General features: G+C 40.4%; 1 protein-coding gene across 1 annotated transcript in view; it reads left to right on the forward strand.

Moving 5' to 3' along the window:
- SERPINF2 (serpin family F member 2) overlaps window positions 1-12675 on the forward strand; it is a 48617-nt gene extending 35942 nt beyond the window's left edge. Inside the window, exons 6-8 of the mRNA XM_063449939.1 lie at window positions 5425-5567; window positions 8670-8874; window positions 10975-12675. Coding sequence (XP_063306009.1) covers window positions 5425-5567; window positions 8670-8874; window positions 10975-11291 — 665 coding nt within the window. The 3' untranslated portion in view covers window positions 11292-12675. The remainder of the gene's footprint in view (window positions 1-5424; window positions 5568-8669; window positions 8875-10974) is intronic.
- Window positions 12676-13429: the final 754 nt, after the last annotated feature.

Here is a 13429-nt window from a genome sequence, read left to right on the forward strand (position 1 = left end):
AGACCAAACAAGCCATGGTGGAGGGGGTGTTTCATGTAGCCCAAGCATAGTCACCAAGGAACATGATCCTTCAGTTTCAGACGCGGTCAGTACAAATTTCATGCATGGCTGTTGTAAGGAGACAACCTACCTGTTTGTTCAAAATTACTACCCTAACAGACGAGGTCAGTACAAATTTCATGCATGGCTGTTGTAAGGAGGCAACCTACCTGTTTGTTCAAAATCACTACCCTAACTTTCTTCTGAGACCAATCTAGACCTATGTTGCCATGGAAAAGCCAATTCAAATCTCTGACTTCTACTCTTCGTAACCACTCTATACCATATAGTTGGTTCTTCCCTCAGAGCCTGGTTATATCACATGGTGCATAAAAAAAATAAGAATTACTGATGCCTCAGAAACTGACTCTGTGCTCTTGGCAGTGGGACAGCTGCCACATTTGGAACTGGAGGCCCCTGCTCCTGGTCAGAGGGCTCTACAAACCAGGACATATCTAAAAAATTTCTGTTCCAGCCATCCGGGTCTTAGGCCCCCTCTTCAGCAAAGTCAACCTCCTCTCGCCCACAGTTGATTTATAGGTACATGCTGGGCATCTGAAGGTATGACGGGGATGCCGGACACCTGGCTGGCAGGATTGTTCTCTTATCTTTTACTATCCCTATCTGGGAACAGTGTTCAGTTTTATTACTTATGTGTGGGGCACCCCAAAGTCTAGCTTCAGGCATTTCTATTTGCTACTTTGTGAAGGATTTGTCTTAACTGCATTCTATCTTCACACCACCCTCAGGTTCCGTTAGACCCATTGCTCCTATCTATATTACCCTATAGATTCCAAAATCTATCTAATGTAAGCATACTTGTGTTATTTGAGAGGGATAAAGGGTAGAGAGTGCCATTGGTAGAGGGAGTGAGAGTAACGCAGCAACTGGAAAGACCACCTATCATATTTACCTCCAGTAAAACACCCCTCTCCCTTTTAACCACCCTTCCCTAAGCTCTGGGCCATAGAGCATTCTAAGCAGCTTACATGTTAGCAAATGAGTTTGATTTTCTCAGAGATACATTTATGCAGACTACCTTATTATATTCATTGAAAAGTGTTTTCACATATGTCTCTATATATTTTGTACTCAATTTATATTATTTTAAAAAGGGTCCCTTTCCAGCTGTTGTATTTGCACTTAGCATGCTTTTGCAACTTTTGTCAATGAATACAATGTTACTGCTGTATGAATTTTATGCCCCAAGAAATAAGGAATTAAAAGCAAAAAACTAAAAAACTAAACCAAACAATTAGCCAGCCCCTTTCAGTTAAAAGTTGCTCTATGATTGTAAACCCAGAATCAAGAATGAATCGTTTGCATTGCCACAACTTAATTCAGGTAACAAGTCGTGGGAAAATCCAATGTATTTTAATTGATTTGGATCAAATTCTTTGCCTTCTGTGATCATTTAGCTGGAGCACAGAGCACATTGATCATGCAGGCCTGTTGTCCATCATGTTTCAATTATTCTCCATTTCATCAAGAAGTTTATTTGTTGTATTCCAAATATGCTGCTTAATGCTACAAGAACAAGTGTGTTTATCAAAGATGACCAATAGATTTTTTTGACCTGTGATAAGGATTTTTGTAAGATCTGTGTTCACTGTGCAAGATGTTGGGAAAAGATAATCTATTTTATACATAGCATGAAGAAACCTTAAGGGGTGCATGTAGCTACGGTGGTTAAAGTGAAATCTTCTTAGAAGGAAGTTATAATATCACATTTAACTTAATATAAATCACTTTTAAAATCTTGAAAGATAAAAAAAATATGCTCAAATAATAAAGTAATAGTTTCTAGAATTTCTAGAATAGTTCTAGAATTTTTAGAAGTCATATCTGCATATGACTTCTAAAAATGCAACATATATATTTTTTTAATATAATTTTTTATTGAAATTTTATTTTCATAATTCAAAATTCAAAATACAAACATAATATTTTGCAATATATTTATGCCATTACCCACCCAGATGCACTTTACATTTGTCAATCCACTAAAAAGGATGCCTGTGTAACTAAGTATGGGAGGAATAGTTTGGAACATCATCCCAATTATTTTTGAATGTATAACTTTTGCTCATATAATGGTTTAATCACATTGATAGCTGTACAGATATTGTTGATTGCTGTGGGGCACTTGCAGGATAAAATAGCAAATGATGACTTGATGATAAAAGGCAGGATACCAGATTGCTTAAGAGTCAAGCTAGGCTACGACTAGTACCCATGGTGCCAAACTGCCAGGATCACTTTTAGTGGCTACTCAATTCAAGGGATTTTTAATTACGGTGGTAAGAAGCACCAAGATCCCAGTTCAGATAGCGAACTAACAAAAAAACAACAACAACATCTTTGGTCAACCTACAGAGTACTATAGTTGTTATGGTGCTTGGTGTGTCCTGGTGCCCCTCAAATATAAGTAATCCAACAGTTTGCTAATGGTCTGACTTCTTGCCTGGGGTATGCCAGGCGTAACAATGCTTTTTCTGTTTGGAGAGACACAAGCTTCTGTTAGGAGCTTCTCTTAGCTCTCCTGAGGCTGTTCGGGACCTGCTCATTGGCTGAGAGTGTCAGCTAATGGCTTTCAACCAATGGACTAAGCTATGCACAGTTGAGCTTAGCTGAGAGCTTCTGGTTGTCATAAATGGCAGTGAATGACGCCTGGCACATCCGAGGTAAGAAATCAAACTGTTAGCACACCGTTTGACTTCCAATGGGGGAGAGACGCATGGCACTCCTAGCACCATAACCTTAATACTTGAAGTGTTCCTTTAAGGTCCATAAACTATAAGGGTAGTCATCAACAAAGCTTTTTTTACACTTTTGTGTCTTTCAAAAAACAAAAAGCATGTTGTAGTGATTATGATGCTTGGAGAACTTTTAAATTTTCAGGCAATTGAACGAGTTCATTTATATAAAAACAGAAAACATTCAGCGCTTGTACAATACTGATATAGTCCAAAGGCAGCTCGATCACCAAAAGCGGAGTCTCTCTCGTCCGATAGGGGGTAAGATAAAACAGGAAAAGAAGGTTCAGCGTCTGAAGTGTCCTTTAGGGAATGTATACAATGACAAAAAGGACTGATAGTGTAGCAAGTTAAAAACTTCTTGACATCACATGATCATATATATGATACTAAGTTCGTCTGTACTTACAACAGACTTTTTTTTTTTTTTTTTGTTTGTTTTTTTTAAATTCTTTATTTTATTTGTGCAAATAATTAACAGGCAAGTTTGTTCTGCCACAATAGCTGGAACAAACCGTATGACATACAGAGAGAAACAACATTATGGCATGGAAGACAGTGCACATTTTTAGGGTTAAGTGAACAAGCTAAACAGATAATAAAGACTGACATTATAAGCTGCATGTTTGTCGCTTGGAGCCGTTAGTAAGTATAAAAAACAAACATAGCTTTGTAAAAGGATTTTGTTGTCGTCTCTTAACGTAAGTGGAGGCACCGTATGTGGTATCATGCTACTATGGATATAATACAATTCTTAACAATCCAAACACATATTATATATTAATGTACAGCGGCCTTAAAATAAAAATGCTACTTATGATAAAAGTTGGAAATGTTTTTGAATTTGCAAAAGATGAGCGAACTAGACATGTAAACAAGCAATTAAAGTTGAGTATTTAAACAATTATAGCAGGTCTGACTGATCTGGCATAAGTAAGGTTATATTAGCTGAGTTACATCAGGATATGAAAGCGAGGCATGAGTAGTAGGCCAAGTTAAAGGCTGTGTGCCTGATTAAGCTATACATTGCCACGTCATCGTTTAATATGCTGAAGGCCGCTTAAAGTATGCTTAAAACACACATGGAGGTTTTTCTGGCCTATAATGATATAGCCAAGATCTCGTGCCAACGCTGGTGGTGCTTAATGTTGCTTTGGCTAAAAGAATGAGCATAGCTCGTGGGGCTTATCTGCTAAGTAACATGTTATGTTGACTGCAGTAGAGTGAGGAAGATCAAGGGGAAAAAAAAAAAAAAAAAAAGGGAAATAAAAATAAACAGTAACATATGAGTATAGCGTTCGCTTAATACTGAGCTAGGCTGTGTACAGATAGGCTTATTATGCATTCTACGGACTGCAGATATTACCCCCCTGTGATCCCCGGTGTGAACAGTCCAGAGAACAAAGTCAGGCACAGAATATAGATGCCAGCCGGCATACTTGAGCGTTTAATTAGGGCCTATGTAACTGGGTGACCATGGGCTGTTTGCCCGATGTTGAGTCCAGGCCTCTTTGGGGTCAGCCGATGCCTCGTCGCTGCCGGATGGATGCCCCCCATGTTGGCATTTGCAGAGCTCCAGAGCCATGTGGGGGGGTGTCGGCTGGTGGGTGTACTGCCTCCCGGTCTGTGCGTCGGGCAGGGTTTACTTGTCTTGTGCTGGATGTCTGGGGTATCTGCCAGGCGCTCTGGTGATGCAGGGTTGAGAGAGTCACTGAGCGGGAGGATGGTTGGGAGCGCCGGCGGGTCCTCTTCTGTAGCTCGAGGTCGTGAGTGCTGCTATCCGAGGGTCCCGGCGCTGATTCCCGCCATGGTGAGTGTCGGCTTTGTCTCCGTCGCGGGTCCGCTCGGGAAATGCAGAGAGGAGTTCCCCGCAATTGACGTCGGGTTGCCGGGCGGATCCACGCCATTACTTCCTTCAGCGCTATCTTGTAGATCCGTTGTCGGGCTTTGTGCTTCGCCCAGAGGTAGGTGCTTATCCGCTCCACAAACTCCCACATGTGCTTGGGTGGCTGAGAGGGCAGTCGCTTGTACATGGGCCTCGGCTGGGCCGCCATCTTGGTTAGGCCCTGGTCGTCCCGTTTGGGATAAAGTTTTGTTGCTTGGTCAGGCGTTGGCATGGGGGTAATCGTCCCCAGCGAGGACCGGGATGTCCCCCGCCGGTCCAGAGGGGGGGGTAGCAGGGCTGCAGCGTTCTCTTGTGTTTGAGCTCTTCCCGGGCCGGGAGATCGTCCGCCTCCCCCGGGTTCCAGGCGTTGCTCAGGTTCAGGCCGCATGGCTGGTACAGGTTTGTCGGCGGTGTATCGGGGCCGAACTGGTATCAGTTTGTTCGGTATGCTGCCCAGCTTCCGTTCCCGGTCCCCTTGTGCCGCTAGCTTGGGTGTAGCCATCGCTTTTTGCTCGTACCCGTTTATCGACGCAGGAGCTCCTAAAATGTGCAGCCAGCCATCTTGGCTGTCAGGCCCCGCCCCTACAACAGCCTGTTCTATCCGTACGTACTATAGCCTAGTCTCATATCTGTCTTCTATATGTAATAATTTGTCATTTGGTCTTCAGAATACTTGAAATAATCTCAGGTTTGTCATGTGGTAAACGTATTACTTTATTAATAATGTTTCCTTTTTTGATGTAGGTATTTGGCATAATAAATTTGACCCCAGCATGACTGTGCAGGATACATTTCATATAAACGATGAACTGACAGTCCCAGTGGATATGATGACAGCCCAGAAATTTCCTCTTCGCTGGTATAATCATGAGCATCTAGACAGTCAGGTAAAATGTTAACGCAGAACTGGGATGGTTTTTGAGATCTCCACAAATGCCAAGCATGCATTTTTATAACACAGATTTTGATACTAGCATCAGGCTCTGCTTTATTAACCCCTTAAGGACCAAACTTCTGGAATAAAAGGGAATCATGACATGTCACACATGTCATGTGTCCTTAAGGGGTTAAGGTTTTAGTGAGATCGTAAAACCTTAATAAAGTTTTGGTGGCTTGTCTGTTTGCCTGCCTGTCTCAGTCTGTCTGTCTGTCTGTCTAGCTATCTAGCTATAAATAAGCCTACAGGATTCAACAGCCAAAAGCTGTTTACATTTTTGACTATTTGCCTGCTGACTGCAGCCAGGTAAATAGAGGTCAATATGAATAACACGTTAGTACAAGGGAGGAGTTACACCTCCTCTGTACCCCCACTCACCATTCTGCTAAACAGCAGCTATTGCAGCCATTTTTAATATACACGGGGGGCCCGCACAATTTACACAATTCTTAGGCAGTATGTGTGTATGGATGTAGGTATTAGGCAGTATGTGTGTATGGATGTAGGCATTAGGCACTATGTGTGTGTGGATGTAGGTATTAGGCAGTGTGTGTTTATGGATGTAGGTATTAGGCAGTATGTGTGTATGGATGTAGGTATTAGGCTGTGTGTGTGTATGGATGTAGGTATTAGGCAGTGTGTGTTTATGGATGTACACATTAAGCAGTATGTGTATGGATGTAGGTATTAGGCAGTGTGTGTGATTATGGATGTAGGTATTAGGCTGTGTGTGTGTATGGATGTAGGTATTAGGCAGTGTGTGTTTATGGATGTAGGTATTAGGCAGTGTGTGTTTATGGATGTAGGTATTAGGCAGTATGTGTGTATGGATGTAGGTATTAGGTAGTGTGTGTTTATGGATGTAGGTATCAGGCAGTATGTGTGTATGGATGTAGGTATTAGGCAATTTGTGTTTATGGATGTACACATTAAGCAGTATGTGTATGGATGTAGGTATTAGGCAGTGTGTGTGTTTATGGATGTAGGTATTAGGCAATGTGTGTTTATGGATGTAGGCATTAAGCAGTATGTGTATGGATGTAGATATTAGGCAGTATGTGTGTTTATGGATGTAGGTATTAGGCAGTGTGTGTTTATGGATGTACGCATTAAGCAGTATGTGTATGGATGTAGGTATTAGGCAGTATGTGTATGGATGTAGATATTAGGCAGTATGTGTGTTTATGGATGTAGGTATTAGGCAGTGCGTGTTTATGGATGTAGGTATTAGGCAGTGTGTATTTATGAATCTAGATAGTAGGCAGTATGTGTGTATGGATGTAAGTATTAGGCAGTGTGTGTTTATGGATGTAGTTAGTAGGCAGCGTGTGTATCGATATAGGTATTAGGCAGTGTGTGTGTGGATGTAGGTATTAGGCACTATGTGTGTATGGATGTAGGTATTAGGCAGTGTGTGTTTATGGATGTAGGTATTAGGCTGTGTGTTTATGGATGTAGGTATTGGGCAGTGTGTGTTTATGGATGTAGGTATTGGGCAGTGTGTGTGTGTATGGATGTAGGTATTAGAAAGTGTGTGTTTATGGAAGTAGGTATTAGGCAGTGTGTGTTTATGGATGTACGCATTAAGCAGTATGTGTATGGATGCACGCATTAAGCAGTATGTGTATGGATGTAGATATTGGGCAGTATGTGTGTTTATGGATGTAGGTATTAGGCATTGTGTGTTTATGGATGTAGGTATTAGGCAGTGTGTGTTTATGGATGTAGGCATTAGGCAGTATGTGTGTATGGATGTAGTTATTAGGCAGTGTGTGTGCATGGATGTAGTTATTAGGTAGTGTTTGTGTATGGATGTAGGTATTAGGCTGTGTGTGTGTATGGATGTAGGTATTGGGCAGTGTGTGTTTATGGATGTAGGTATTGGGCAGTGTGTGTGTGTGTGGATGTAGGTATTAGAAAGTGTGTGTTTATGGAAGTAGGTATTAGGCAGTGTGTGTTTATGGATGTACGCATTAAGCAGTATGTGTATGGATGCACGCATTAAGCAGTATGTGTATGGATGTAGATATTGGGCAGTATGTGTGTTTATGGATGTAGGTATTAGGCATTGTGTGTTTATGGATGTAGGCATTAGGCAGTATGTGTGTATGGATGTAGGTATTAGGCAGTGTGTGTGTATGGATGTAGGTATTAGGCAGTGTGTGTGTATGGATGTAGGTATTAGGCAGTGTGTGTGCATGGATGTAGTTATTAGGTAGTATGTGTGTATTAGGCAGACCTAACTGGAAACCATATGGCAAAATTTAGGCCAAAATTGCTGATCTAGAAGAATTCTCCAATTTCGCTATAGTCACAGTTCAGCTTTTTTTGCTTAAACTTTGCAATTCAGAGTTTAGTGAATACACCGCTGTGAGATTGTATTAGCTTTAATAAGGGGGCAGCAAAATGGATATTTGCCTAGGGCGGCAGAAATCCTTGGACCGGCCCTGCATCTGAAAATAACCTTATCAGTTTATAAGCTCAGTAGTCACTCAATGTCTAGACATGTTTGCCAAGCCTATTATCCACGTTTATAATGCCTAATAGTTAGACAAGCCAGCCCAGCATGTTTATTTTTCTTTTCACTTTTATTGTCATAGAATAGTGCAATTCTTTTTACATGACATGGCACTTTATCACCATGGATGTTTATGAAATGTTTGCCAATGGTGTCATGGCATAGCAAACATGTTTGTATTCACTTGCACTGCAAAATAAAGATAGGCAAAAAAAAATAAAAATAGGCAAATGAACGTGCTTCTCAGGCACATTTATCGATGATCTTTCTCTAGCAGCCAATCCACTTATCGGAATCAGCTGCTAGAATTTTAGCTAGCATTAAATCCAATTTCTGAATGTAATTAAGGCCAAAGTTTGTAGGAATAAAAAAAAAGACATTACTACTAGAATTAAACTGTTAACAACTTTAATTTCCTAGGACAAAATGCAGAAACTTTTCTCTAGTAGCAGTTGTTTATTTTACTTGTAAATCTGACTCCTACATATCCGTTGTTTTCTTAATTGAGTATATTTATTGGTGATTTTCATTTAGGTGGCCAAGTTGCCTTTCAAAGGAAATATGAGTTTTGTTGTTGTTACACCCTTTCAATTTAAATGGAATATTTCCAAGCTCCTGGACAACTTTAATCAAAGTGACATCTACCATCGTTTCCCAAGGCCAAAGCAAACTTTGTTTAGAATGCCAAAACTAAATCTGGACTTTAAACTAGAGCTAACTCAGGCTCTGAGCAATCTTGGTAAGAACCAGTATGGCTACATTTAAGATCATCTCTGTAATGTGACTGAAATTTAGAACAGTATGTTGGCATAGCCTTTCTCCAAAAGATATTATGAATAACTGTTATCTAATTATTACAGAAAAGTGGCACATACAGTTAAACATATAACTGGTTTGTGTTTACAGGATCAATCCATGCACCATAACCACTAACTAGAACCACTGTAAGCCCTAGTATCATTATAAGCAGTCAAACCACTTTGATGTAATGCGTGGGATCTGCCTGGTGTTGCTTCCCATCTCTTATTAGTCTCCAGGAGAGCCAGCATATCTTGTAGATTCTATTATCTATCCTGAACTAAGTCCTGCAGTGTAAAGGAGGTTCATTAGTTAAAATCATTGCCGGGTTTAGTTCAATTCTAAAATAGTTTGATTACTTATATAAGGAGGGCACCATGGCATTCTGTAGTGGTTATGATGCTTGAAGTTTTAATTTAAACACAATTTATCTGGCTCCAAAATTAAAAGTAAAGGGTGTTAAATTGTTTTCAAATAATCTTTTAGATAAACACAAATGTACATGGACAACGTTAAAATTGAAACTGGAGATCTTGTCTTTTCGCTATATATCTATATATTTTGGCTACCCTTAATGCTTTTAAAAAGCTCTCCAGCAAACATTGGGGGAGAGAGGGACCTACGTAAGACATTGACATCCCATTGGCCAGCCCCTCTGTGATGTTTGGCTGTTCTTCCCAATTCTAGTTGACTAAAAAAAATCCATTAAAAAATCCCACACACACAGATGTTGAAGTCTTCGGTGTCATGTTAGAGGGGACACAGTTACACTAGAACAGGGAGAAGACGGACACATGCATGCAAATAGTGAATGATTAAATATTTTATAACGGATTGGAACTGTAAATAAATGTTTAACTTTTTGATGGTAGTGATCATTTAATTTTGGTTTACTACAATCTCGAAATTATGAAAGTATACATAAAATTATTGTTTTATGCATCATTAAAGATCAGGGCTGGCCCATCCATTGGCCCCAGTGGGGCCATGGTTCCAGGCGGCACTTTAACGGGGCGGCATTTTGCCGCCCCAGTATACTGTAAAGTGCCTGCTGTGTTGCCTGAGCCGGCTATGCATATATATAGTGATTACCGCTATATATAAATATAAATTCAGCTCTGGGCCCCTGCTTCCTTGTCCTGTGGAGAGGGGGCCCAGTGGTCTGATCTTCGCCTCCTGCAGCTACATATCTGCTCGTCTCATAACACAGCGAGAGCAGATTATCATGGCAATGCTCAGGCATGCATTACGTTCCTCACGGTGCGTTGCCATAGCAACCTGCGACTCGCAAGTGCAGAAGACATGAAGCTGCAGAAGGAAGATCAGATCACCAGGCCCCCTTCTCCACAGGACACAGCAAAATGTGCCCCTGGATCACCATGGAAACTAGTACCCCCTCCCTGATTACAGGTAAGAGACAGGGAGGGGGAAATACACTAAATTTTTTTTTTTAAATCACCCTTCACAGTCCCACTACACACACTACATACACTACACACAGACACTGCATACACTACATGTACTACACAAAGACACACATACACTGCACACTCTACATGCACTACACAGAGACACTGCATCCATTACATGCACTTCACGCACTACACACAGACACTGCATTTACTACACAAACTACATACACTGCATCAACACATACACTGCATCCACTACACACACACTCTGTATCCACTATACACATGGATACAATGCATTCACATAGATACACTGCATCTCCGGTTGTGTATGAGGTTTGGGGGGATGGGGAGGGGGTGCAGCATTTCATCCTTCGACCCAGCACAATGTCTTGGGCCAGCTCTGTTAAAGATGACAGATAAGCTATGTAACAAGAGCGAGTGAATTTCCAAACCCTTGCATTGGAAGGAGATGAATTTTTAAAGAACAGATAAAATATACTTTTCTGACCTATATTTATTCAAGTTAATGCTTATTAGAGACAAAAAAAAATCCTTTGTGCAAAATGATGTTTTAAATAAATCAGCAATTATTTTGACTACTAGTAACCTCTTTACTTGTTTTATAGGACTTGGCCAATTGTTTTCAAAACCAGATTTAAGTGGAATTTCAGATGAACCATTGTATGTATCCAGCGTTCAACACCAATCTAATCTGGTGCTGAATGAAGAAGGGGCCCAAGCTGCTGCAGCCACCGCAGTAATTACATCTCGTTCCCTCGCCTCTTATAGCATCAACCGTCCTTTTCTGTTTTTCCTTTTCGATGATGCAACGCGTCTGCCACTGTTTCTGGGATATGTTCGTAACCCTAGCCCTGATTCCTATTATAAGAAAAAGGAATTACATTTCCAGAGCAATCCAGACAAGGGTTCCATACCAAAATAGATGACTCTTTTTGTATTATAGCAGGTGTGCCCAAAATGTAGATCCCCAGATGTTTTAAAACTACAGCTTCCATGATGCTTTGTCATTCTAAAGGCATGCAAAGCATCATGGGAGTTGTAGTTCTACATCTGGGTATCTATATTTTGGGCACCACTGTGTTAGAGAGAGGCAACAAGTTTCTTAACTATCATCTCAACTAACTGCCACTTCTAAAATTTATACAAAAAACCCACAATTAAAAAAAAAAGTTCAATATTTTTTTTTTGTATCTTTGTGAAAGGTTTATCAATGTGTTCTGTTCTTAAAAGTGGTGCAAAAAATGTAAAAGGGGAGGAGTTCCCAATGAAATGTGCATGCTGGTTCCACTGGTTTCTATGGTGATTGCCCGCGTTTTCGTAGTTTAGACCACTTTTTTTTTTTTTTTTTAAAGAACATTTTAACAAATCTTCCCCATTGGTTTAATTCTAAAAACATAGGAATTTTCTTAAGTAACTTTTTTTTTTCTTAAGTAACTTGCCAAATTACGGAATCCATCATGGGATGGATTATAGGAACATTTCACTGACCTTATGGCATTGTACATCTGGATTGCATAAACAATCTTATAAGATACAGGGCTATTCACAGGATGAACCACTGGGGTTGTTTACTAAAATCCTAACCTGAATTGCAAATTTGTGGAAAATCCATACATTTCTATGTCCAAAACACAACATGCTGTAGTGGTTATGGTGACAGAAGGCACCCCTTAATTTGAGTAGTCATATAGTTTGCTAAGATTTGACTTCTTACCTGGGGTATCCCAGGCGCCACTTCTTGCCTCTCTGTAGCATGTAGCTTGTGCATGGTGCTTCTGTTATTGCTTTTATATTAAGCCCTGCCAAGCTCAGTTCAATGAACAGAATTTCTGGCTGCAGAGAGGCAGGGAGCAGTGTTCAGTGGACCATAGGTAGCGAACGTTTTGACTACCTTATACTGAAGAGGTGCCAGGGCATTCTTGGCACCATAACCACTACAGTTCCGTGGTAGTTATGGGCTTCCTCTAATAGAATGACTTGGGCTTCATTTTGAGGACAGTCCAGAGCGGTTGCCTTAATATCATGTTACTTTGGAACAATTCTGTTATTCTATAAAAATCATTTGAAGGAAGGTAAATTGAGTCTATTTAAAAAGTAATTCTCTATGTAGCCCTAAATAATTTTCCACAAATTTGTTTGTACAAAATCTGAGTTTAGTGAATTACCCCAGATTTTTACCTCTCTATCCGTACACTAGATGAAAGCCCTTATGCAACACTGATATTTATCGTTTTATGTATTACTAGTCTGTGGGCTCATTGAAGTTGTTGTTTTTTTGTTTGTTTTAATAAACTGTTTTATCTGTATGTGATGTTTAAAGTGGCTTCATTTGTTAACAGATTCCTTGTGGTATAGAAGTTGTTTTTTTTGTTTTATCTTTTTAACTTGGAGTTTTAAACCATAAAAGCACACTCCAAGCAGCATAATCACTACAGGTTAGGAAGCGATCCTTACACATTTACATTTAATCCTTTTGGATCTCTGTAAATAAGATTTTGCGATCAACTTAATTTGGTTAAACCCCTCAATTGTCCTAATTCAGTCATCCCAATTTTATTAAAGACACGGATTCTCCTATTATGCATAACTTTTTCTTTTATTCCCTCAGCATCAAATATAGAGAGGGATATAAATATATCAAAATGAGAAAAAAACTGTATAGTAACACAAGCAACCAATCACATAACAGAGGAAGTGACTATAAAAGGCTTGTGTTTCCCAGGATCCCCCTCTTTCTTTGCTGTTCCCTCAGACCAGATAAGTACTCTTGCATGTCTTAATGCTGCATATTGATATTTATTTGGTTTTTATTGTGGTTATTTATTGCTGATTATCTTTGGGTGTCTGTGTGGTGTGCACTGCCTGGGGTCTGTCCCATGCCACCCGGCTTCCCCGCTGGAGATTCTGGTATCCCTTCCTCCACCCTTTTCATAGCGTGGGTGGCTTCTTGCTGGGCTGCCCGACGCTCCCTGCCCATGGGCGGCATCGGGGCTGTCGGGCGAGTTAGCTGCGGCCCCCCGTTCCGTCCGGGTGGACCGCTTGGATATTAGTGCGCACGGC

Source organism: Pelobates fuscus, chromosome 1 (assembly GCF_036172605.1).
Source record: "Pelobates fuscus isolate aPelFus1 chromosome 1, aPelFus1.pri, whole genome shotgun sequence".
Taxonomy (NCBI): Eukaryota; Metazoa; Chordata; class Amphibia; order Anura; family Pelobatidae; genus Pelobates; species Pelobates fuscus.